Source organism: Nematostella vectensis, chromosome 15 (assembly GCF_932526225.1).
Source record: "Nematostella vectensis chromosome 15, jaNemVect1.1, whole genome shotgun sequence".
NCBI lineage: Eukaryota > Metazoa > Cnidaria > Anthozoa > Actiniaria > Edwardsiidae > Nematostella > Nematostella vectensis.
In genome coordinates, this window is record NC_064048.1 from 7588972 (window position 1) to 7616217 (window position 27246).

Consider the following 27246-nt stretch of genomic DNA (forward strand, 5'->3'; position numbering starts at 1 on the left):
ACATATTTGGCAGGCGCTAATGAATGAGCTAAGAAGATAAACATGAGATAAAGATAGTGTTGGGTCCACTCGCCTCATCCATTCCAACGTCAATATTAAAAAACAAATTTTTCATACCAAATGAACAATCTCTATAAATTTATTTGTCACTAAAATTTACAAATGCGAGAATCACACTTAAAATGTTACATTCACACCTAGAAAATTACATCAGTTAAACACTATAAAAGTTTAATCTTTATCGGAAACTTCTTCGGCTAAAATGAAATAAATAAATTTTCCCGCAAAAAAGAATTTAATATTTATATAATTTTGTTCAAAGTTAAGTTATAAATAAAGGATATCGCAAAACAATGTACATAAGCAATGCTGTCACTCATCGTCGCATCGCAATGCGTGACTCGACTAGGTGACAAGAAAAAATTGAATTGCGTTACACTTGATTCAACTTTCGAGATTTATGAGGGCACATGGCAGCACCAGGCAAAAAACAAGCGACACCAAAATGTTTTTACCAACAAAAGACAGCGATCAGCTAGAGAGATTTGCGTGACGCAGATGCATATTCCATCGTCTTTGGCTCATTCCGAATCGTTCAGCTGCGTTACGTGAATAGATTGTCTTTCACGGAGTCACGAGTCTTGCGTTACGTGGTTACATAAGATTGCGTTACCGTTCAGTTGAGTAAACGGGAACAAAGTTTCTTGTCATGATTTTGCGTGACAAAGCTGCATATAGCGTTACCATTCAATGTTACCGTTCAGCTGAGCAACGGGAACAGATTGTCTTGACAGAAGACTTGTTGGAACACATCTTCTGACTTAAGAATTCTCGTGCTGCCGATAATCACCTGCAAAATACGAAAACAAAAATATGTAGATAAGACAACGTGAACAAATTACACACAGGGATTGGATATTTGGGGGCTGCCATGGCGTGACACACTAACTTATAGCCCCACCCCACCCGGGTCAGTACGCAGCTCTTACAAGCTGCAATTTGATTGGGCAAATAAACAATATCCGCACCTTGACACAAAGAACGAGAAGAATAGAGACAAAAGAACTTTGTAGAACAAAGATAATAGGAGACAAAGCAGCTGCGTACTTACTCCTCTCTTTTTAAAATGGTTCATCAGTGAAGCGTAACAGTAAAATCGCTCGGTTATTTAAGAGCGCCGCTGAGAAACAGAAGCCCTGTATTTGAGTCTTACTTCAATATAAGGTGAGATCGTGAAATGTGGTTTAAATATACTACACTAAGGAACAGCGCAAATCTGTGTGAAGACATAGAAACCCTCTAGACTTGGATGTATGTGTGGATAAACAGTGTGAAATCTTGCTTTTATTCAAACTTAAAAGCACCCATAACATGATATTTTAACCAACTTGCTACCTCATAATTACAAGGCCAAGTGTTATTGGGGCTTTCTCAACCAGACTATGTACGATATCTAATTTAAATCGCCTAACTCGAAGCGTTCTAAAGATATCAACAAATATGCGAAACTTGTGCATGGATGGTAAAATAAAGCGATTGCACACAACATTTAGGGGTTTTCTGAAAATCATGTATCACGAAAAAACTCCCTAAAAAAGTTTATAATTATTTATATTCCAGGGAAGAATAGTATCTGTTTTCCTGCCAGATAGACCATATAATCCCTCCAGAACGAAAGAGCATCCAATATATTAAGCGTAACCTTTTTATAATATGCTAATATATTCTGTCACGTAATTGTTCCTGCGTGACATTTCAAATTTATAAAATAACAAATTGAAATGTCTATGTTCTTCATTAAGGGGAATGGAAAAGAAATTTCTTTACATTCGCGAATCACAAAGGAAATGTAATTGTTTTGTGATTTTTAGGCGCAAATACATCATTTAATGTATTTATTTTGTGAATATAAATCGAAGAGGGGGGTAAGGGGGGTGCGAAAACCGCAAAGAAAACGCACAGAAAAACGCCAAAACCCACAAAACCGTCAAAATAAGTAAATTACTGAGAAATAACTGAGATAACTAGAGAAACCGCAGTACCGCGAAATAAGATACGAAAAACCGCGCCAGATTCAAGGCAAAAACGCATCGCCGCAAAACCTTACACCCCATCATCAAAATATTTACAAAATTTATCAGAAAATTTAATACTGTATTTTCAAAGGGAGAGGGTCCTAAAAAGTGTAATGCCTGGCGCACACTAGTGACACAACGACATAGGCGCACGCACCCTTATGTTCGTATGTTCAAGTGTGTTCAATGGTTCAACATAAAGACATAAGCCCGACATAAAGACATAAAAGAAAAACCTTTTATTTCTCTTCTATGTCATTATGTTTATGTCGTTATGTTATGAGATTGCGCGCGCCTATGTCGTTGTGTCACTAGTGTGCACCAGGCATAAGAGAAAGATGATAACGATATTGCTATTAACGTAAATTGTGACACGCCTAGAGGCGAATCTATTATTTTCTTTAAAGGGTGATTAAATTTATGAAGACTATACCAGGAGCTATCCAAGCTCTCAATTGTCACCATCTAAGCTAACTCACAATCTTTCTTTAAAGCGACAATCGCACCAGTTTACTGCCGGAGGGCCGACGGAAACCTCAACCGACAAGAGATAAAAGAATCTATTAGAATCTGCGCTATTTAACAGGCCATCTGCTCTAAATTGTCAGTCAAATCCTTGAAGAAACTTCCAATAGACACACTGCTTATACAATTTTGAAATATTTTTGGCGTTTTCCGTTAAAAACCATCGGAGATTGTTACGTAATCAACCGGAAGTAAACTGTTGACATTGTTGCTTTAAGCGGGTAGTTCTAGATTGAAATCACGGAACATCCCTGGATACGCCACCTAGCCCCTTCCGCTATCTCACTTTTTCACTTCATTTCCTTGTTTCAGCGCCATGACGGAGCCTTTTAACTATATTTTTGCGGTTTCCTATGATGGTGAGCTTTTCAAGGGATCTCCTCCCGAAAGCGCCCAGGCGAGCTGGTTGACCTCAGCTAGTCGAATCGGGACTAAGGGATGGGCAAACTTTAGCCATCTGCTCTTCAACCCTGACGGTACCTTATATGGCGTTGTGAATGACAAGTTCTATAAAGGACCGACCCCTCACAGAACATCAGCTGAGGAATGGATCGCGCAAGCAACGCTGATCGGGGACGGGGGGTGGGGTGCGTTCCGTTTTCTGTTCTTTGATCCTCATGGCGTGTTGTATGGAGTTACAGAGGACAAGCTTTACAAGAGGGAACCTCCGTCCAGCGACGAAGACCACTGGCTAGGATCTGCCAATCTATTAGGGGCTGAAGGATGGGGTGATTTCGAATTCCTCTTCTTTGACCCAGAGGGAAAGCTATATGGTGTGGTGAATGGCAAGTTACATAAGGGGGACCCGCCAAAGGACAGACACGACGCTTGGTTGGGTTCGTCCACGCTCTTCAAAGGCGAGCTATGGGGAGACTTCCGTCATCTATTTTTCACGAGTAATGGTCACTTATGTGGTGCGCATGACAGCTTTTACAAAAAGTCTCCTCCCATTGGACTTGATTGGTTAGCTTACGAATCGAATATGGTTGGTCATGGTGGTTGGCATATGTTTAAATTACTGATATCACCACTACCTCAGAAGTAAGATGTCACCATGGAAATGGTAGCCATGGAAACGGTGCTATTATACTGACTACTGTTATTCTCTGTCGTTATGTTATAGTCACCCTAATCCTATAAGTGAAACGTGGTCTACTTGTGTGTTAGGGTGAAGTGAGAAGGTAGCGAGCGGTTAGCAGAGTTTTTGGTGCCCTACCTGTGTGTTGGGATGATGTGACGTCACAGCTTCCTTAATTTGCTTGACCTCAGAGCACGTGACTCCGCCGATGATAAAGAATACGAGAAGCGGGAGGTCGTTAGGGCGGGGTTTACTGACGTTCATAAACAAGCTACAGAGAGAAAAAGACAAAGCACCGTCAGCTAAGAGATCATGCCTTCCCCTTAAGATCTGATTAAAACTAACAAACAAAATAATCAAAATACTAGAATTCCTCTAACATCGTCATACTAAGTATAAATTAGAAAACTTTTTTTTTAAGGTTAACGTAATGTAAACATTCATCAAAAGTTTATTATAATCTATTGTATTGTACTCCAACAAACTTAACAATATCGGGCACATTCCTTGTATGTGCCAAAGTATTGTACCAGGAAAGCCTGCAGCTACATATCTTACAATTTATGCACAAACATATCTCCATACATTCATTTATACAACTATTGACAGTAGCCTTGGCTACCTGTGGGTCTTTGGCTCCCTGTGGTTCAAAGCGATTCCCGTACCTGAAGCCAGTCTTGATGAAGTCTTTGATACCATGTGATTTGAATTCCACGTCCACAAGCTCGGGTTTCTCAGCGCTAAATATAGCATCTATGACCTGCGAAACACCACTGGTTAGATGCGTAGCTAGAGGCTCGGGCGATAGGATAGTTTTACGCAGATATAAAAAATGTAAAGTTTAAGGGTAGTTATGTTTAACTTCTTAGTCGTCGCAGACTACCAGAAATCAATACCTCTACGCATTGTACCTGATTGGTTAATACCTTTTCACCTTGTACCTGATTGGTTAATACCTTTTCACCTTGTACGTGATTGGTTAATACCTCTTCACCTTGTACCTGATTGGATAATACCTCTACACTAATCGAGTCAAGTGTTGCAAGAGTTACCTGGAAACGTTTGAAAGCAGTATTTAAATTGTAATTTCGAGACATAACTCTTCCTAGAAGAACTTACCTGTTTGACTAGTGGCTGGTAGGAGGGTTCTTTTATCGCTGTTGCTTCCTGGTAAACACGTCTGGCCAAAAACAAACACAACAGGAGAAAAATGAAGAACATATTTTATGGAATTCGTAGATATAAATAGTGGTACATGAAACTATGCAAAACTTTATACTATTTCAGTGCCGTAACAGGCCTCGAATAAAGGAGGGCACACTACAGAAACTTTAACAAAATATTTCGGGGCACAGCCACGCTCCTACTGGTAATTTCCTTATAATTTTTAGGGGAGGGGGGGGGGGGGCTGCTACGGCCCTGTATTTTATAATAGTAAACTGAACTGAACTGCAGCCAAGCTATTGTCCTTTTCAACGTGTTATTTTTGTTATGTCTATGTGTCTTTGTAAGTATTTAAGTTTTATCTTGTTACCTGAACTGCAGCCAAGCTACTGTCCTGTTCAACGTGTTATTTTTGTGATGTCTATGTGTCTTTGTAAGTATTTGAGTTTAATCTTGTTACCTGAACTGCAGCCAAGCTACTGTCCTGTTCAACGTGTTCAACGTTTTATTTTTGTTATGTCTATGTGTCTTTGTAAGTATTTGTGTTTTATCTTGTTACCTGAACTGCAGCCAAGCTACTGTCCTGTTCAACGTGTCATTTTTGTTATGTCTATGTGTCTTTGTAAGTATTTGTGTTTTATCTTGTTACCTGAACTGCAGCCAAGCTACTGTCCTGTTTAACGTGTTATTTTTGTGATGTCTATGTGTCTGTGTAAGTATTTGAGTTTTATCTTGTTACCTGAACTGCAGCCAAGCTACTGTCCTGTTCAACGTGTTATTTTTGTGATGTCTATGTGTCTTTGTAAGTATTTAAGTTTTATCTTGTTACCTGAACTGCAGCCAAGCTACTGTCCTGTTCAACGTGTTATTTTTGTGATGTCTATGTGTCTGTGTAAGTATTTGAGTTAAATCTTGTTACCTGAACTGCAGCCAAGCTACTGTCCTGTTCAACGTGTTATTTTTGTCATGTCTATGTGTCTTTGTAAGTATTTGTGTTTTATCTTGTTACCTGAACTGCAGCCAAGCTACTGTCCTGTTCAACGTGTTATTTTTGTCATGTCTGTGTGTCTGTGTAAGTATTTGAGTTTTATCTTGTTACCTGAACTGCAGCCAAGCTACTGTCCTGTTCAACGTGTTATTTTTGTCATGTCTGTGTGTCTGTGTAAGTATTTGAGTTTTATCTTGTTACCTGAACTGCAGCCAAGCTACTGTCCTGTTCAACGTGTTATTTTTGTGATGTCTATGTGTCTTTGTAAGTATTTAAGTTTTATCTTGTTACCTGAACTGCAGCCAAGCTACTGTCCTGTTCAACGTGTTATTTTTGTTATGTCTATGTGTCTTTGTAAGTATTTGTGTTTTATCTTGTTACCTGAACTGCAGCCAAGCTACTGTCCTGTTCAACGTGTTATGTTTGTGATGTCTATGTGTCTTTGTAAGTATTTGTGTTTTATCTTGTTACCTGAACTGCAGCCAAGCTACTGTCCTGTTCAACGTGTTATTTTTGTGATGTCTATGTGTCTGTGTAAGTATTTGTGTTAAATCTTGTTACCTGAACTGCAGCCAAGCTATTTTCCTTTTCAACGTGTTATTTTTGTGATGTCTATGTGTCTTTGTAAGTATTTGTGTTTTATCTTGTTACCTGAACTGCAGCCAAGCTACTGTCCTGTTCAACGTGTTATTTTTGTTATGTCTATGTGTCTTTGTAAGTATTTAAGTTTTATCTTGTTACCTGAACTGCAGCCAAGCTATTTTCCTTTTCAACGTGTTATGTTTGTGATGTCTATGTGTCTTTGTAAGTATTTGTGTTTTATCTTGTTACCTGAACTGCAGCCAAGCTACTGTCCTGTTCAACGTGTTATTTTTGTCATGTCTATGTGTCTGTGTAAGTATTTGTGTTTTATCTTGTTACCTGAACTGCAGCCAAGCTACTGTCCTGTTCAACGTGTTCAACGTTTTATTTTTGTTATGTCTATGTGTCTTTGTAAGTATTTGTGTTTTATCTTGTTACCTGAACTGCAGCCAAGCTACTGTCCTGTTCAACGTGTCATTTTTGTCATGTCTATGTGTCTTTGTAAGTATTTGAGTTTAATCTTGTTACCTGAACTGCAGCCAAGCTACTGTCCTGTTCAACGTGTTATTTTTGTGATGTCTATGTGTCTTTGTAAGTATTTGTGTTTTATCTTGTTACCTGAACTGCAGCCAAGCTACTGTCCTGTTCAACGTGTCATTTTTGTCATGTCTATGTGTCTTTGTAAGTATTTGTGTTTTATCTTGTTACCTGAACTGCAGCCAAGCTACTGTCCTGTTCAACGTGTTATTTTTGTTATGTCTATGTGTCTTTGTAAGTATTTGAGTTTAATCTTGTTACCCGAACTGTCGAAGCTCCCTACGAGCCTCAGCGATCCCGCGTAACTTCTCGAAAGCATCTGCAATTTTTTTACGTACATTTCTCTCGTTCGGCTCTGTGCCTGTATAAAAACATTTCAAATTCGTTTTAGTCAAAGACGTCCGATCCTAATATAGTAACACAAAAAGTGAATACAAATGATATTTATACATCTATTTTGAATAAGGATGTTAGCGCAAATGGCCAAATGGCAGTTCTACGACCGAAAGGTGCTTATGGGTAGTAATTATTTGTAAAAAAAAATGAAGATGCTTAATAAACTCAAGCTATGACAGAACCACATATTTTACTTTTAATGGCTAATCTTATTTATATTTTTCTGAATATGGATTAAATATGTTGGGATCCAATGGTCCTGTCGGCTTCATTTGTCAATCGCCATTTGCCGTTTGCACTGCCTACGTTTTTTGAAAAGGTGTATCTAAGGGGCGAATTCTCAAAATCAACTATTTGAATCGTTTTAATATTGAAAAAAGTGGATTTTCAATGCAGAAGTAATCATTTATTTCTAGACTCACCCAGATATCCTTCAGTGGTGCATTCCAGATCTCCACGTAACAGACAATCTACTAAAATCTTCTGCAATGGAAGAGCAATAATCAATATCACATTTTTTTGCTCGTACTGGTGATGATGATGACAAGGCAAGCTTTCTCTTATTTCATAAATGGCGTAATGTTATCGTTATTGAATTACTGTTGCCGTCGCTATGTAACATGTTTCGGTTTCTCTCGTTATTGTTTTAGTTGCTTTTGTCTGTCTTTATGTAGGGGAGGGCTTGGTACCTCGAAATTTCGAAAATCTCGCAAAAACTTCGAAGTCTGTTTTTTTTCTTCAAAATTTTAGGGGTTTCGAAGCCTCGGATTTTTTTTTTTTTTGAACCACGGTCTCGGAGTTTCGTATTTTTAAACGCGATCTCGGAGTCTCATGCCACCGGTTTCCCCTTCTTTTTCGATTCCTGAGCCTTTCAGAAACAGAAATATTAGCTACTACTGCAAGATTTTATTGTAACTCTACTTATTCTTTTTTAACTAGTGTTTATGACTTACCTCGAGCAAGTTATCCGAAAACAAGCTCAGGCTCGGATTCTGTATTTTGACAAATGTCTCGGGCTCGGATTCTGAAACGCGGGTCTTGGCGCAAGTTTCGGATTTACCCATCGCTACCCCTTTACGTTGGACACGCTGTCATTGTTCTGTACCTTAAGTAGCTCTTCCTCTGCTGGCGAGGCGTAGCATTCATCGCCACGTAGAGAATACACGAATCCCACAAGTAGAAGAATGTCTTCCAGGCTGTACAACCTAAAAGGTGGAGAACACGGTTAGCACCAAAGTTAATATGCTAAGCATTCACGAGTTCAAATCTACAGGGAAAGATGTACATAAGGCATTTGTAAGGTATTTTATGTTTTGGCACACAAATAATAGGCGCAGGTACCGTAAACGCCTGATGATTTAATATGGGGGTCTAGTGAGTCCATGAACCTTTTTGTACACGGCATCACGACAAGAGCACAATTCAAAGACTAAGAGAAGGTTAAAATATGTTTTCAGCCATAAATAAAAATTTCTGCTAAAAAAAACGTTTATACATTGACCTGGCAAATTAAATCACTTGATAGTTTAATCCCTTGATATGCTTATGCTTATAGTGTTTTATATTTGAAATACAATAAAAAAAATACCAATTTTGCTGTATTTGCTTAAATTTTTTTAATAGAAGACAGAACCTCCTCTCTCCCCCATTGGGAGCTTTTACTGAAAAACAACAAAAATAACAGAAAATGGGTGTATGGCTCAAATTGATTGTATGCTGGCGCTGCTTTTAGGCAGTGCCTAAATCTATACATTACACGTACTCCTTGACTTTCTCGGTTTTCAGCAGCCCGAGGATCTCGGCGATGATGCTCTCTGACTCCTCCTCGCCCATGTTCATAAGGAGGACCTACAAACAACACACACGGGACGTGTTTAGCTCTCCACATTGGGTAAACAGATCTCAGGCCTCGCTCGGTTGCGCGCGACTAATTAATACGTCACAGTAAGTAACAACAATTAACAAGGCTACTAGATTCCAAAGTAGACTTTCTTTCGAGATTTCAGGAAGATTACTCTTTAGTAAAAAAAATGCCTGACTATTTCAAATATGCCGCGATCGGAGCAGTAGCTGTTGGCGGAGTTGCCCTCGGTTACCTTGGCTATAGATACTGGTGTGGGAGAAAGGTGAGCAATGACTCGCGAGGCGTCATGGGTAATGATAAATATGGTTCGCATTTTTCTCAAAATTTGTAAATCTCTACTTACTGCTTGCTCATCTTTTAAATGTATCATGAAACAATAAGACTCCGGATAAACGCCGTTTTTTTCATGTACCGTTCCAAATAGAAATGCATCCAAATTTACATGAAACATTAGTCGTTCATTTGCATCTGGAACGCTAAATGAAAAAAGCGACGTATGCCTTAGATCTAGTTTAGACGCCGTCCTTTACGTGTATCGTTTCCAATGCAAATTCATGCCACTAAACCAATTCGATTGTTCTATGTTTATTTGCATTTGAAACGGCTCATAAAAAGAACGGCGTTTGTCCTAGGCCCAACTGTTTGCAAACAAGTGAAATATATATTCAATATGTGTTTGTTAATTTCCCTTTAGGAAATTGCTTATAAAAAGAAAGACATCCCATGCGAAGGCATTGATGAATACGAGACGAGGGTAACGACAGGTAACCTCCTGGACACGAAGAAAGAAGTTTCCAGAGATGATATCGACAAAGCCACTGATGCCAAATACGAAAAACAAAACAATGAAGCTGATAAAACCAAAGGAGCCTTTATCAGCGACAAGGAATCAGTCAAGGAAGATGAGGTACCTTACAATATTGCTGAATTACAACAAGAGGCAAAAGATTTGGACACAATTGTCTTGCCAACTGAGGTAAATAAAGATGTCGAATCCACCAGGAAGGCACAAAACGACAAACTGGGCATGTGTCACGAGGAAAGCTCTTCCGATGAAGAGGACGCTACTACTAATGTCCCCCTCACTGACAAAGACGACAGTGAAAGGGGTGAAGACAATGAAGAGGAGTTGAGCAAGGAGGAGTTCGCTAGGACCATGGAGGCGTTAGCTTGCTGGACCTTCTATCAAGGAAGGACCTTGGAGGACATCAGACAGATTGAGGAGGAACTGGGGCCTGATCTGTGGCCAATCGTGGTGGCATTCAAGGATATTGTCCCCGTGGACCACCCCCTCAGGAAAGAGCCATCAATCATATAAACATTGAGTAACCCTAACAGGAAAATAGAACTTCAGACATTGCTATTTTAATAGCAAAAAATTAAAGACTTCCTTTATATCAATATATTCAATATTTAAAGAAATGATTCATTAATATGACGTACTCAAGTCTTGAACATTCCTAAAGCAAAGAACCTAAATATATAATTCCAGTAACCTTGTAACTTGCTTCAATAAACATACACTATAAACCATTTAAACAGTATTTATGGAATAGCCAGTTCCCGAAACATATATTAATGAACAATCCTATATAATTCAGTGTTTAAGAAGGAATAAGTACTTGAATAATGTAAATTTATTATTCTCTTTTGCACGTATTGAGGTCCCAAAAGCGTTTTAATTCCTACGAGGAAATAAATTCATATAATTGATGAAAAGAATGACTTCGTGGATTTCAGGAGAAAATTATTTTGTGGGTCGGCTAATAATCTTTCTTTAGTTTACTGTCTTTGCCTACAGACGAAACCAAGATACTCGTCAGGCACTTTACTAACTTCCTGTGATGCAGCCCTTTTACAAGAAAAATACCACCATGTGGTGCAGCCCTTTTACAAGAAAAATTCCCCCCTGTGATGCAGCCCTTTTACAAGAAAAATACCCCCTGTGGTGCAACCCTTTTACAAGAAAAATACCCCCTGTGGTGCAGCCCTTTTACAAGAAAAATACCCCCCCTGTGGTGCAGCCCTTTTACAAGAAAAATAACTTCTTGTAATGCAACCCTTTTACAAGAAAAATACCCCCTGTGGTGCAGCCTTTTACAAGAAAAATACCCCCTGTGGTGCAGCCTTTTACAAGAAAAATACTCCCATGTGATGCAGCCCTTTTACAAGAAAAATACCCCCATGTGATGCAGCCTTTTTACAAGAAAAATACCCCCCTGTGGTGCAGCCCTTTTACAAGAAAAATAACTCCTTGTGATGCAGCCCTTTTACAAGAAAAATAACTCCTTGTGATGCAGCCCTTTTACAAGAAAAATAACTTCTTGTGATGCAGCCCTTTTTCAGGAAAAACATGGAAGACAATATGCCATGCTTTGTATAAGTTCCTATGGTGCTCATGGTTGAGGGAACAATTCCTACAATTACGTTTTCGTCTACATAGAAGAACTTCCATATTGCCTTAATTCTCCACCGTTACCTCCATATGATCCTCCACTTACTTTTTCGTTACTAAGTAGATCTTCCATATGCTCTAAGTTTTTATGTTTTAGCGCACTAACGGCTGCCATAGCTATCTGGAGTAAGCCACTGCAAGACTTGAACGCTTTTGGCTGGCCTCTGAAAGACAAAAAGCCAGTGGGTTAAAGTCAATAGCAAGTACAAAGCCCTGTAATAATAGCGTCAGCATTTTTAGAAATAAGTAACATCAATAATAAGCATTAGGAGAAACATCAGAATACCCGTCCACAATGAGCTCACAATGACTTTACACCTCGATTTCTATAGAACGAGCCAGTATATACAAGGAATATGCAAATTAGTTAACGGGTGTTCTGAAGTTTAGCTAAAAGATGGGAGGGCATAGCACTGTGGTACATGCCGTAAGAGTACAAACAGCAAACAGTTGAGTAACACAAAGATAAAAAAGTGGCATACAGCATCTTAGATTTAGCCTACTTGCAGCCAATGGAGCATGCCAGCTAATCGGTTGCCATCTTGGATTTGAGGCTACATCTGTCCCTTGGGCAAGCAGGATAAAAGAAGGATACAGGGAAAAACCGTCTTCTAAAAAGGAGCCTCTACCACCGATTTCTCTCCACAATATTTTCTTTGTTCCAATTATCCTGCTAAATGGCTGGACAGCGCATAACAAAGATGAATGTTGGGCATCGGTTTGATCGAGTTTGAAACACGATTGAAGCTTGACTAAGTACTTACTTGAACTTCTGTGCAAGGCTATGAAGATGCTCTGAGTTGACTTTTCCCGGGGATCCTCTGGAAATGGGTGAAACCGACTCCTTGGAGAGTGCATCATTGAGATGGCGTGCGATCTCATTCAGGCTATCCTACAAAAAGGAGAAGAAGCAAAATGATAATTCTGTAATAATTGCATTAAGTAAAATACCGTTATTGACTCGAAAAAAAAAACCCACCTTAAAATAGCCACCCCACCCCCCCCCCCCCTAATGAGCGCTCCCCAGGCCTCCTCGACCTTTTTTTTTTAATTCGAATTATTATTAGCTACTATTATTACATTATCACAATCAAACACGGGTATATTAATAACCCCTTCTAAATCAATAGGAGCACAATTTTTTTCAGTCGTCTTACTTACTGTAGTTTCAGTTATCGCAAATAAGTTTTGTTCTCAATCGATTTAGAAGCTGGTATTTCTACCGAAATAAAAAAGGCTCCCTCCCTCGAATAAGCGCCCCCCCCCCCCCTCCCTCCCAAAGCCCCCAAAAATAAACAAGTGCCCCGAGTGTTATTGGACTCTTTATGGAATTTTAGTAACAGTATCATTAGTGTAGCGTATGCAAATCTCGTCATAGCTGTACGGCGCTTGTGTTCCGACAAAATTACAAGCTAAAAATAAACGACTTCCCACTCGTCTTCCGAAGAGTATTTTTTAACGATTTTGCGTCCTGTTTAAACGTCTTTTGCACCCGTTTAAACGCCTTCAAAATTAATGAGGACTACTTTTTGACGGGTTTAAACGACTTTTCTGACGCGCGTTTAAACGCTCATTAAACGGCTTTGGTCGAAACAAGGGAAAGTCGTTATTATACGTTTTCCCATGCAGGGTCACATATAATGATTGTATGTGCATTTATGTATTAAAATATCAGGTGCAATAACCTCTTCTTGAGATATTTTTATAATTTCAAATTGTGCCCCATATGCTTACTATATGCTACTAAACGGGATTATATGCTGCTAAACGGGATTATATGCTACTAAACGGGATTATATGCTGCAAAACGGGATTATATGCTGTTAAACGGGATTATATGCTGCTAAACGGGATTATATGCTGCTAAACGGGATTATATGCTGCTAAACGGGATTATATGCTGCTAAACGGGATTATATGCTGCTAAACGGAATTATATGCTACTAAACGGGATTATATGCTACTAAACGGGATTATTTGCTGCTAAAAAGGAGGGGCACAGTTCCCTTTGTCGCAATCTGGCAATGTCCCTGATTATGTGTATTCGAATGACCAGCCTGGGCTATTCAGGAGTGCAGTCTTTTTACCTTTTGTCTCTTGGTGAATAAGGAGTTGAGCAGTGCTTGTACAGACTGGTCATGTGCATGTGCCAAACAGCCTGGGGCGAGACTGCTAGGTGTCACACTTACAACAAAATATACCTTATTATTAAAAGCTTCACATAATCAATATGAATTTAAAAAATCCATGTTAATAAATATACTTTAACTAAGTAAGACTTAGTAAACATTAATTAAAATTGAATCTTATCAAAGACCAAAAACAATCAACAACTGAAAACAATACTGTTTACTAATAAAATGTTTTACATAGTGTTTAATTGTCTTTTTGATCTGACTCGTCATCCCTCGTCTTAGGAAAAGTATTGATTGACTTTTTTTCCAAGAGCTGCAAACAGAGAAATTCTGTTGTGTTTCAGGATCTGCTAAATTTTCGCATTAATTTCACTTGTTTTGACACAAGATGTCCAAAATTTGATACGAGTACATAGACGTTAATATCTACCAGCGTTAATATATTTCAAAAAGGTACAAAGAAATGAGAGTTCAACTCGCCCTATTGCAAAGCTTTGCACATATAATGAAACCATCATTTATTTTTTCTGTTTTACTCTCTCACCTGCCAGCAGAACAGAGAGTCGACATGTCAACTGTGACATCACTTTGATGGCCTGGTAACCTTGGCAATAGCTGGATAACCTTGTCAGCCAAGGTGTCGCTTGAGTGTCCACATGGGCCTACAAGGTCCAGCGTCCTGTCCATTAGGACCAGGGATGCACGCCCAGTCGCCGTCTGCAACAAATGGATTTTATCTTAGAACCAAAAAGGGGGTGTGTACCAATAAAAGCCTTTAGTTCCCAAATAAGAGTCCCAACTTGTTTGTGTACCTTTGGGAGTGGAACTTGTATACCTTCCTATGAGAGCACCACGCCACAAGCCGATTAAAAAGCCTCAGCTATCAATTAATTTCACAGTGAGAACCCTACCTGAAGAGAAGGTATGAATCAACACAAGGTTGGAAAGGTATGTTTAACGCCTCTGTGAAACAAAGTGGTTGCGCTGACATTTCGAGTGTTAGCCCTTCGTCAGAGCAAAAGTAACTTAACTCAGTTTATTTTGCTCCGACAAAGGGCTAACACTCAAAACCACAGCGCAACCACTCTGTTTCACAGAGGCGTTTAACATACCTTTTCAACCTTGTGTTGATTCATACCTTGTCTACACCACGCCTACGAAGACCATCTAGTTTTCCGATAGCTTACCTGTAGTCTTTCTAGTTATACCACCTACCTGAAGAGCCCTTACATTGATTATGTCCGTGAGAGCCCCACCTAAATGCACATATCAAAGCGCCACTGTGAGAGCCACAAACCTTTTCTGCACCCTTTAGAACTTTGTCTTATTTACGCCCCTATGAGAGCCCTTGTGCCTACGAGAGCAAAACCTTCGGGGACACATCTTAGAAGCTCCATATTTTTGTTTTTTTTGTGGGAGCCCCATCTTGTTTTTTACCCTTGTCAGAGCCACATCTTGTATTCTTTCCCTGCAAATGCCTATCTTCTTTTTTGTTCCTGAAGAGCCCACCCTAAAAGCCCGACCTTGTTTGTACTTTTAAGAGCCCTATCTTAGTTTATCTATGAGAGAGCCCCAGCTACGTCCCACCCCTTTGGGTCATGTCATAAAGGACAGAGCAAAAAAAATGGCAAGTTTTACCAACATAAGGTTTGGTTAACTTTGGTAAGCTTGACTTTTTGCATAGAGGTTCCTTATGTTATGTAAACCAACATTTCAAAAAGTGTTTTTTTTTCTTATGGATTCATCTTCGAGATATGAGGCTTGAAGTGCAATTTTCAAATGTTCAAAGTATGAATTCTCCCCGTTATTTGGGAGAAGTCGGGCTCTGATCAGAAATTAACTTTGCTTGCTTATATCTAAATTTCTTTAAAATTTGGAATTAAGCTTTTGGTCAGAGGAACTCCTTGTATGCAGAATCTTGAGCTTATATGTTGAGAATTGGAAAATTTCCTGCCATTTTTTGGCTCTGTCATCATAATGCTCACCTTTCTGCGCCCCCTAGCAGATGGTATGTTAGCTAATTCAGAGGCGATAAGCTTGCTAAGATATCCCATGCCATAGCAGTCCTCACTGACTTCAAGAAGCTCAAACATGCTGCTTAGTCCTGATGCAAACATCTGGAACATACAAAAGGATCATTCAAAAAAACATTCCGTACAAAGGATCTTGGATACCGTGCAGATCTTCCATATAACATACCAAAGAAGTAAAGATCTTCCATACAATTTTTCATACACAAGAAGTAAAGATCTTTCAAACAATCTTTCATACCCAAGAAGTACAGATCTTCAATACAATCTTTCATACCCAACAAGTAAAGATCTTCCGTACAATCTTTCATACCCAAGTAGTAAAGATCTTCCATACAATCTCTCATACCCAAGAAGTAAAGATCTTCCATACAATCTTTTATACCCAAGAAGTAAAGATCTTCCGTACAATCTTTCATACCCAAGAAGTAAAGATCTTCCATACAATCTTTCATACCCAAGTAGTAAAGATCTTCCATACAATCTTTCATACCCAAGTAGTAAAGATCTTCCATACAATCTCTCGTACCCAAGAAGTAAAGATCTTCCATACAATCTTTCATACCCAAGTAGTAAAGATCTTCCATACAATGTTTCATACCCAAGAAGTAAAGATCTCCCATACAATCTTTCATACCCAAGAAGTAAAGATCTTTCATACAATCTTTCGTACCCAAGAAGTAAAGATCTTCCATACAATCTTTCATACCCAAGTAGTAAAGATCTTCTTTCATATCCAAGAAGTAAAGATCTTCCATACAATCTTTCATACCCAAGTAGTAAAGATCTTCCATACAATCTTTCATACCCAAGAAGTAAAGATTTTCCATACATAATCTTTCATACCCAAGAAGTAAAGATCTTCCATACAATGTTTCATACCCAAGAAGTAAAGATCTCCCATACAATCTTTCATACCCAAGAAGTAAAGATTTTCCATACATAATCTTTCATACCCAAGAAGTAAAGATCTTCCATACAATGTTTCATACCCAAGAAGTAAAGATCTCCCATACAATTTTTCATACCCAAGAAGTAAAGATTTTCCATACATAATCTTTCATACCCAAGAAGTAAAGATCTTCCATACAATGTTTCATACCCAAGAAGTAAAGATCTCCCATACAATCTTTCATACCCAAGAAGTAAAGATTTTCCATACATAATCTTTCATACCCAAGAGGTAAAGATCTTCCATACAATGTTTCATACCCAAGAAGTAAAGATCTCCCATACAATCTTTCATACCCAAGAAGTAAAGATCTTTCATACAATCTTTCGTACCCAAGAAGTAAAGATCTTCCATACAATCTTTCATACCCAAGTAGTAAAGATCTTCTTTCATATCCAAGAAGTAAAGATTTTCCATACAATCTTTCATACCCAAGAAGTAAAGAACACTTTCCCATTTAAAAATGTACTTTCCCATTTAAATGTGTACTTTTGCGAGAGCGTTGTTTTCACGTCCTCAAAACGCGGGTCAACCAATCAGAGACCGTCACTTCAATAGCCTTAATTCAAGGCGTCTGGAGAACGCCAGTCAGCCAATGAAATGATCTTGAAATTTGAGCCTTCGTGATTCCGCGTTCTTCCACGCGACTTGACCAATCACACGGAATCATTCTTATCCCACAAAAAGGTCAATACAAATAGCCTTCTGTCAACAGATGCAGATTGCCGGTGATAACGATAATTAACGCGGACTAGGGGTCAGAAGAGATCAAATGGAGAAGATGACTTTAGAAAATAAAAGGAGTAGCCTTACATCTTCAAAACTACGTATAGTACTCGAACTTTAACAAGTCATTAAACAAGCTATTTCTAAAACCAACACCAAGGACACTCGAATTGGCTTACCCTAGTAATGACCTTTTTCTTCTTTGCACAGCTCTCCCAGAATCTCTTTTCGCTATACCAAATATGTCATGTCTTTCTGTGAACAATTCACCAAGTGGATATTTTTAGTGTTCCCAGGTCGGACTAATCATACTTGATCTCAATGAACCAAAGACTTGTGATGGCGCGAAACGAAATTGGCGCCCTTTTAGTCCCGTGGCTTGGCTCGATCACGGCTGTATCCAGCCCAAATTTGTCTGCATCCAAATCAAATATTGTTCTTTTTGCCATCGGTTTCATCCAAGAATGACCCATTCGTATTGTTCTCATTATAAAAAGATGCAGGAGAGAAATCTTCTAGCTCACGCTGCACATTATGCCGTGTAACACGAGATCTCAGGGTATGGAATGAATTGATAAACAATTTACTGTTTCAACAGATTCGGATTATACAGCAAATCAAAGTGCGTTTTCGAACGCAGAACGTGCAATCTGTAATATAGGTGAACTCGAAAAATACCATCGTGTTTCGAAGCAATCACATACGGAAAACCCCTTTAATAAAGCAAACCTCTAACTACTGAAACATCTCACCGAAACGTGAAAGAGGAAGATAGTATACAACATCATCATTTATTGCAAGGAGAACGAATAAAAGCCAATCACATTCCCAATCAGTGCGTTTGCAGACGCAACGAGTGTCTAGGATCGATTTACAAAGCTACATAGGCATGGAAAGCCGGTAAAAATTTTAGTGTACTATGTATCTAAAGTGACTAGCCTTTAAACAATATATCGGCGTTTTCTTACTTTGTAAGTCAAGCACGCAAAATGTTTTGTTCATTTCACAGAGATCGGACATAGCCATGCGTTATACTTCTCGATAGACACTCAAGAGTAGGCTTTGAAAACAAACCGGAAACTGTGCGTTTTAAAGACGCAGGCTAGTCAATAGTGTGAAAGAATCTAATTTTCGGTACGAGAAACACATTATGACGTTTGTAATTGGTTGTTAGAAGACGAGGTCGATACAACTTTCTTATTCAAACATCAAAAGCAAGCTGTTATAAGTTGATTTACGTCTAGTTATGTGCTTTAGGAAAGCACCCGACTCCGGGACAGATGGAGCACCAAAGGTTGAGCTCTCTGTTGGTGGTCATATGATATGATTAAAAAACTGCCATCTTGTAAGCTAGGAGATAAGGCCCGAACAAACCGGAAAGTGTGCGTTTTAAAGACGCAGGCTAGTCAATAGTGTAGAAGAATCTAATTTTCGGTACAAGAAACACATGGCGCTTGTAATTGCTTGTAAGAACATGATATAATTTTTCTTGTTCAAACATCAAAGCAAGCTGTTATTAGTTGATTTATAGTTGATTTACGTCTTTAAAGCTAGTTATGTGCTTTTGGTTTGCTTAATTTTGGGTATAAGTTCATAATATTTCCTACATTCATGTCACCTTCCTGGGTTTACATTCAAAGTAGTGGACTACAATTTATTTCATTGAGCATTTTTGTCTATAGTTTGGTGAGCTTGAGTATAAGCAGGGTATAAATAACAATGTCAAGTAATTTATCCCTTAGGATAAAACCAATCGCATGTCTATTAGTGCGTTCGAAAATGCAACGGTCTAGATATTCATGCAAGCACGAGATCAAGAGACAGATATAGGCATGGAAAGCCAGTGAAAATATTATATCCTCGCAAACTTTAAACACCGCCAGATTACTATTTTCCAAAAGTAGTTGTTTATCCGAGAACTAGACATTTTGTTGCCAATAAACAGTGAACAATACGCTCTGAGAATAAAGCCGATGTTCTGGGATGTTGGCGCGTTCTAGAGACCCCTTTTAGGGGTAGCGATGAGTAAGTTCGAGATTTGCCGAGGCGCCGAGACCGCGTTTTAGAATCCGAGCCCGAGACTTTAAGTCAAATTTCGGAATCCGTGTCCGAGCTTTTACTAGCTTGTGTTCGGACATCAGATAACTTGCTCGAGGTATGTCATAAACATTAGTTGAAAAAGAATAGCTAGAGCGGAAAGGCTTAAGACTCGAGACTCGAAAAAGAGGGAAACCCTTAGCAGTAACAACATAAAACAGATCGCGTTTAACAGAGACTCCGAGAACGTGGTACAAAAAGAGGCTCCAAGATCCTAAAATGTCGTGGGGAAAAACGAGACTTCGAGACTTCCGTAAAAACGCCGAGATTCCGAGACTTTGCGAAATTTTTGCGAGGTTTTCGAAATTTTAAGGTACCCATCGTTACCCCTTACGTATATTACAGATTGCACGTTCTTTTTGCAATTGGTTCCCTCCAAGAATGACCCATTCGTATTGTTCTCATTATAAAAAGATCTTCTAGCTCACGCTGCACATGATGCCGTGTAACACAAGATCTCAGGGTATGGAATGAATTGATAAACAATTTGCTGTTGTTGCAATTAAATATTGACAGATTCTGATTATACAGCAAATCAAAACGTAGCAAGTGCGTTTTCGAACGCAGAAACGTACAATCTGTAATATAGGTGAACTCGAAAAATACCATCATGTTTCGAAGCAACCACAACTTGAGTAAATAGCCGCGGGTATATGTGCTGGGGCTCCCACGTGCTAACTTTGTCAAGTTGAAAAAATGTAACACCAAGCTGTAATATCCGACTGTCCCTATGCATGAATCTACGATACTGTAGGATGATAATAGGCTAAATTCTTTTAAACAGATTATCTGTTCAAATCTTTTGATTTTTCTCTAGAATTATATTGATGCGCTCTTTTGCTCGACTGGTGCTTGGAATGCTTGTGTGCAAAGAGCAAAGCTCCCTAGCTCGGGCCTTATCTCCTAGCTTACAAGATAGCAGTTTGTTAATCATATCATATGACCACCAACAGAGAGCTCAACCTTTGGTGCTCCATCTGTCCCGGAGTCGGGTGCTTTCCCAAAGCACATAACTAGACGTAAATCAACTTATAACAGCTTGCTTTTGATGTTTGAATAAGAAAGTTTTATCAACCTCGTCTTCTAACAACCAATTACAAACGCCATAATGTGTTTCTCGTACCGAAAATTAGATTCTTTCACACTATTGACTAGCCTGCGTCTTTAAAACGCACAGTTTCCGGTTTGTTTTTAAAGCCTACTCTTGAGTGTCTATTGAGAAGAAAATATAACGCATGGCTATGTCCAATCTCTGTGAAATGAAGAAAACATTTTGCTTGCTTGACTTACAAAGTAAGAAAACGCCGATATATTGTTTAAAGGCTAGTCACTTTAGATACATAGTACACTAAAATTTTTACCGGCTTTCCATGCCTATGTATTTTTGTAAATCGATCCTAGACACTCGTTGCGTCTGCAAACGCACTGATTGGGAATGTGATTGGCTTTTATTCGTTCTCCTTGTAATAAATGATGATGTTGTATACTATCTTCCTCTTTCACTTTTCGGTGAGATGTTTCAGTAGTTAGAGGTTTGCTTTATTAAAGGGGTTTTTCGTATGTGATTGCTTCGAAACACGGTGGTATTTTTCGAGTTCACCTATATTACAGATTGCACGTTCTGCGTTCGAAAACGCACTTTGATTTGCTGTATAATCCGAATCTGTTGAAACAGTAAATTGTTTATCAATTCATTCCATACCCTGAGATCTCGTGTTACACGGCATCATGTGCAGCGTGAGCTAGAAGATTTCTCTCCTGCATCTTTTTATAATGAGAACAATACGAATGGGTCATTCTTGGATGAAACCGATGGCAAAAAGAACAATATTTGATTTGGATGGCAGACAAATTTGGGCTGGATACAGCCGTGTTCGAGCCAACGGGACTAAAAGGGCGCCAATTTCGTTTCGCGCCATCACAAGTCTTTGGTTCATTGAGATCAAGTATGATTAGTCCGACCTGGGAACACTAAAAATACCCACTTGGTGAATTGTTCACAGAAAGACATGACATATTTGGTATAGCGAAAAGAGATTCTGGGAGAGCTGTGCAAAGAAGAAAAAGGTCATTACTAGGGTAAGCCAATTCGAGTGTCCTTGGTGTTGGTTTTAGAAATAGCTTGTTTAATGACTTGTTAAAGTTCGGGTACAGTTTTGAAGGCTACTCCTTTTATTTTCTAAAGTCATCTTCTCCATTTGATCTCTTCTGACCCCTAGTCCGCGTTAATTATCGTTATCACCGGCAATCTGCATCTGTTGACAGAAGGCTATTTGTATTGCCCTTTTTGCGGGATAAGAATGATTCAGTGTGATTGGTCAGGTCGCGTGGAAGAACGCGGAATCACGAAGGCTCAAATTTCAAGATCATTTCATTGGCTGACTGGCGTTTTCCAGACGCGTTGAATTAAGGCTATTGAAGTGACGGTCTCTGATTGGTTGACCCGCGGTTTGAGGACGTGAAAACAACGCTCTCGCAAAAGTACACATTTAAATGGGAAAGTACATTTTTAAATGGGAAAGTGTTAAAGATCTTCCATACATAATCTTTCATACACAAGCAGTGAGGATCTTCCATACAATATTCCATACCCGAGTAGTAAAATACAATCTTAAATACAATCTTTCATACCCCAGAAGTAAAATTCTCCCATACAATCTTTCATCAGCGGCATAGCCAGGATTTTTTACAGGAGGGGGCCCAAAATGCCCTTTCAAGGCATTTTCTTCCTGGCCCCCTGGGCCCCCACCCCCCCCCCCCCCCCCCTGGCTACACCCCTGTTCATACCCAAGTAGGGAAGTACCAAAGTACCAAAGTTGTAGTTGTATATTTCTCCATATATTTCAAACCCAGGTAGTGTCATTTGCTAGCTCTTTAAAATACTGAACCCATGCATATATCTTGGAAATGGAGAAATGGAGAGTTTACTTTTGGTGTTTATAAAATATGTAAAAAGTTTTTGTTCAGGACTTTGTTCCTGGTACCTTAATTTTCAGCTGTAGATTATGTGGAAGTGAAGTCATCTCTATCTCACTCAGATTATTAAACACCTTTTTCTCACCCTACAAAAAACAATGTTTAGTACCCATAGTGTATAAAAAGTGACAATACGGTAATCGTAGCTTGACTTTTAGGTGAATTCTGAAAAATGTTTGTGAAATGCTAACGTGGGTGTCACGCCCTTATATTACCATTTTGAAGTACCTTTTCCTTTCCAATTGAAACAAAAATTGCCTGATACTCAGGCTAGTGTAGAGCATGAGAATACAAGCTTGAACCCTTTGCATTTATTTAAAAAAAATGCCTCTTGTCATTATTCTTAAAAAAAGTGACACTGCGGTAATCATAGCTTGACTTTTAGGTGAATTCTGAAAAAAATGTTTGTGCAATGCTAACCTGGGTGTCAGGCCTTTATTTGACCATTTTGAAGTACCTTTTCTTTTCCAATTAAAACAAAAATTACCTGATACTCTGGTTAGTGCAGAGCATGACAATACAAGCTTGAACCCTTGGGATTTATTTAAGAAAATGCCTCTTGTCATTATTCTAAGACTTAATCCTCAAGTTTAAACGTTGTCTGTCATTATTGAATAACCAGTGTATGAGCAAGACAAATCCCAATTTTGTTCATTAACTCTATTCCATCATTTCAACAATGCTATTAACCATAACAAAGTTCCCAATGTTGTTAAGTAACTATAATATACAAAGTACACTGACTGGTTTCAACATTTTGTGCCCATCAAATATTTACATTTATAATTTCATTTATTGAGTGACTAGATTTTCTACAGTATTATATAACAGCACTTACAGTACTATGGAGAAATCCCTGGAGTCGAGGAACATCTGACGGGAGGAGAGGGAAAAATGAATAGAATGCTGGAGCAATGAAGAGTCCTGGGTAAACTTGAGCAGGAAATAGGGCCACATGGTGGACATCTACAGTGGAGTACTAGAACAAATAAAAACAAAGGAGTACATCTAATTTTCATAATATTATAATACTACACGGTATACCCACAGGTATTGTCCTATGTTTGAGGCTATAAAATTCTATCAACTGTTATTGGTAAAAGGTGTTTAAAGATTGTTTTTCTTCTATCCAAATATATACAGTAAGCCCCAGTCTTGAAGACAAGACGAAGGCACTCTTACAGTCGGTTGACATCTGTTTTTAAAGGAGTCCAGTTCCCCATACTTCTACTCACACCTTCACTATACTGTGCTATACCTGCCAATGTGCACTGGAAATAAAGTGACTACATTATTTTTGACAAGTACCTTTATGTATATTCCTCCCCCAAAAAGGTTGATATTGCCCATATAAACATATTGACATACTTTCTTATGTTTCGCTAAATCTTTGAAACCAAATTGTACAAACCTCATTTCCCATCCATTCTCTAAGTTTCTGTGACAGTTCCCCAAAAGCAGCCTCTTCCTGGGTATCACTGCTACGCCTGGCAAAGGAGTTTATATTCTCGGGGACGGAACACAGTACAGTAACATGCTGGAAATCACTGGCCTGGACAATAGCTCTCACATCATCTAGTGTTTCGCCATGTAGGACAGTCGTAATGATGAATACAGCTTTGGTTTCTGATTCATTGCCACCCTATACACAAGAAAAATAATTAATACTTGTTTTAAGTCATACGTGCACCCTGTGCCACTCATAAGTCACAACTGTGCTGTGGATATCAATCATGACTTTTGAATGTTTCCTATTCTACATCCATCACGGCTTTACATCAGTCACAACCAAAACAACATCAAAGAGAGAGTTACACCATCAGAAACCAGTCGCGACTCAAAAACACAAAAAACACAAGATGCATGTGTGATTGAAAACTAATGTTATTAAGGAAATTACAACTTAAATGGTATGTGTCAGCCACCATTTTGTCATCCTAGCACAGTACTAAGTGTGAAAAAGCAACAATTTCCAACAGCTGAATTGGAGAAGTTTTAACAATATTTTTCATTGAATTTGGTAGTAAAGTATGTGATTTTAATGGTCTTTTTTGGTAGCTATTCTGAGATTTTTTCTTATATTCTATGATCCAATATTCGCTGAAAACCATAACAAAGGTGTGGCTGACAAGGGCTTTAAATTAGACAGCCTGAGCTTCTAGGGACTTGAAAAACAATAAACTGTAAAAAATATAACGTTTGCTCTCAAGGCCCATACACACACTAAACCATCCATTTTTTATTGCTTTTAGATGAGTATTTGAGAATATCCTTGTAGGCTTATTAGAAACGCAGCTTCTGTTGACTACAGTACATTTTTGTACTTTTAATTCAATTGTCTAAAAAAACCATGACATAAGAAAAAAAAAGAGACTAAGAGAAAAAAAAAGCTTCAAAGCTGTATCCTTCTAGGCTTATTAGAAACTTAGCTTATATTGACTACAGTGTACTTACATATTTTTACTTTTAATTCAATTGTCTAAAAAACCAAGTGATAAGAAAAAAAATGGCCAAGAGAAAAAAAAGCTTCAAAGCTGTATCCTTCTAGGCTTATTAGAAACGCAGCTTCTATTGACTACAGTACATATTTGTACTTTTAATTCAATTGTCTTAAAAAAACATGTCATAAGAAAAAAAAGAGCCTAAGACATACCTGCCAACTCTCCTGGTTTTACCGGGAAACTCCCGTTTTTTTATAAAATCTCCCGGTCTCCCGGTTTTACCTTAAATCTCCCGGTTTATGACCAAATTTTAATCAGTCTATTTGTTTTTGAAGTAAAAGTTGGATCCTAGCCACAAAGTTCAGCAATTCTTATGCTGTAGTTTCTATCCAAGTTATGACGTTTTCAGTTGTTTTTTTTTTTAACTAAAAGGTCTTGGTAAAGGTAAATGACGTGTCCGCCGAAAAAAAAAAAATATTGTCGCGCCGCAATTTTCACTACATGTACAAACTATATATCAAATAAAAGATTGAATTATCTCCTGCAAGTTTTATTTTTGCAATAGCTAATTCCATGTTTAAGTTTTGAGGCCTCAAACTTAAAAGTCAGAGTTTACTCTAGAGCATAATGCACCTTCGCGTTATTGCGCATGCACTTGCACGTAATTGCATCTCAATGACAGATAGATGATCTACCAAAGTGTTGAGGACTTTTTGTTATTTGACACTGTCAACAAAATATCACGAATCAAAGTTGGAACTCTCATTTCTGGCGAAATTTGGAGACGAAAAGTGCTAAAGAAGCTTCCTTCAGTCGAAAATCAAAAATTTGTTACACACTTTATGACATGGCATAATTATCTATTATGTATCAGATCCCGAAAATGTGAATGCAATATTTTAAAACCTGTCGCAAGGTTACGCCCAACAAGCTCGAGTTCTTGCCTAAAAATAATATGCTAGAAAAGTCAAAGATTTGGCGTGAATTCACAGTCAACAGGTCACGGAAAACAGCAAAGGCCCAATTTAGCCGTCTTAGAATGTGATTTATTGAAAAAAATTTTTTGCAAAAATAAAGTTTAAGAACTATTAATACAGGTTTTACAAAAAACACAAAAACAAACAGTGGTGTCAAATTTTACCTTTACCAAGACCTTAAGATCTAAATAATCAATGAGCCTTCTGCAGGCGTTTCTTGTAGACCACAGGACTACCGCAACACCAAAATGTTTGCATATATCGACCAATCAAGTTTTACCATTTTCGTGCAAATTGTTGAGAAATTGGCTCATACTTTGGAGCCGTTTTCGCGCGAGTTTGTAAGTTGTAAATCATGCTGGCCACAATGCAAACTTCAAGGCTCATCAAAGAGAATTTTTAGGCGCTCTGTGGTCAGGATACGATGGAATAAAAATGCTGGCCTTTCGAAAAGTAGTTGAAATTGATGTCCTTGACATCGAACCATTAGTCCAGTCAATCTTAGTATTTTACCAAAAAGTAATTGCAACACAAGTAATTTCGAAGGGGGAAATTTCGATCAAAGTTTTCGCCATTTTATCATATTTTATCAAATAGATATAAACTGAGATTGTACAAGCGTAATATTGATTGAATATATTATTCAGAATATTTGTTACAAAGTTGAATGAATTTCTGTAAAAACAGACTTATTTTACTCATCATTTTTTCTTTCGTTTACACAAAAACAATAAGAGAACAAAAGAACACACACATCTTCGAGCAAAACTCTTGTGATTTGCTAATCCCCCCCACCTTCATCCCGTACCCCCTCCCCTCCCCCCCCCCCCCCCTAAAATAATCTCCCGGTTTTTCAAGTCTGTGGGTTGGCAGGTATGCTAAGAGAAAAAAAGCTTCAAAGCTGTCTGATTCATTAGAAACAAACCACGAAATTATATATAAAACAACCAAACTTGTGACTAGAGAACATTCCTTCAGGAATGCGAAGAACGAGAAACTGTAACGTCACAAAAACAAAGAATATTTCACTTACTCGTCTGGAAGAAAGGTCGTGTATTGCTAGGGCTCCAGCTTCGATTACGCTTGCGACATTTCCAGACCAGTGTAATAACTCGGCAGCAGGATCATCTAAGTAAACTAACGCGTTATTAACAACGGTAAGGATTTTTTGCCACACGGAAGAAATAGAGCGATTTATGTCCACACCGGCAGCCATCTTGAATTTGCGCTGATTCAGTCTCAGGCCTT

The 27246-nt window shown here is 38.4% G+C and overlaps 2 protein-coding genes across 2 annotated transcripts; one reads left to right on the forward strand and one right to left on the reverse strand.

Annotated features, from left to right (window-relative positions):
• Positions 1-121: 121 nt before the first annotated feature.
• On the reverse strand, positions 122-27246 carry LOC5509872 (sec1 family domain-containing protein 2). The gene is made up of 17 exons (XM_048722558.1): positions 27032-27246; positions 23992-24222; positions 23419-23559; positions 22589-22666; positions 15785-15916; positions 14344-14516; positions 13752-13848; positions 12429-12556; positions 11711-11828; positions 9108-9193; positions 8451-8550; positions 7768-7828; positions 7211-7310; positions 4798-4858; positions 4344-4438; positions 3817-3949; positions 122-850 (listed from the first exon to the last, which is right to left on the reverse strand). The coding sequence occupies exons 1-17, from the start codon at positions 27212-27214 to the stop codon at positions 761-763; spliced, it is 2007 nt and encodes a 668-aa protein (XP_048578515.1). The 5' UTR covers positions 27215-27246; the 3' UTR covers positions 122-760.
• LOC5509871 (tachylectin-2) lies at positions 1103-5013 on the forward strand. Its single transcript, XM_001630303.3, has 2 exons — positions 1103-1224; positions 2913-5013. Exon 2 carries the CDS (start codon positions 2917-2919, stop codon positions 3643-3645), a length of 729 nt encoding a protein of 242 aa, XP_001630353.2. The 5' UTR covers positions 1103-1224; positions 2913-2916; the 3' UTR covers positions 3646-5013.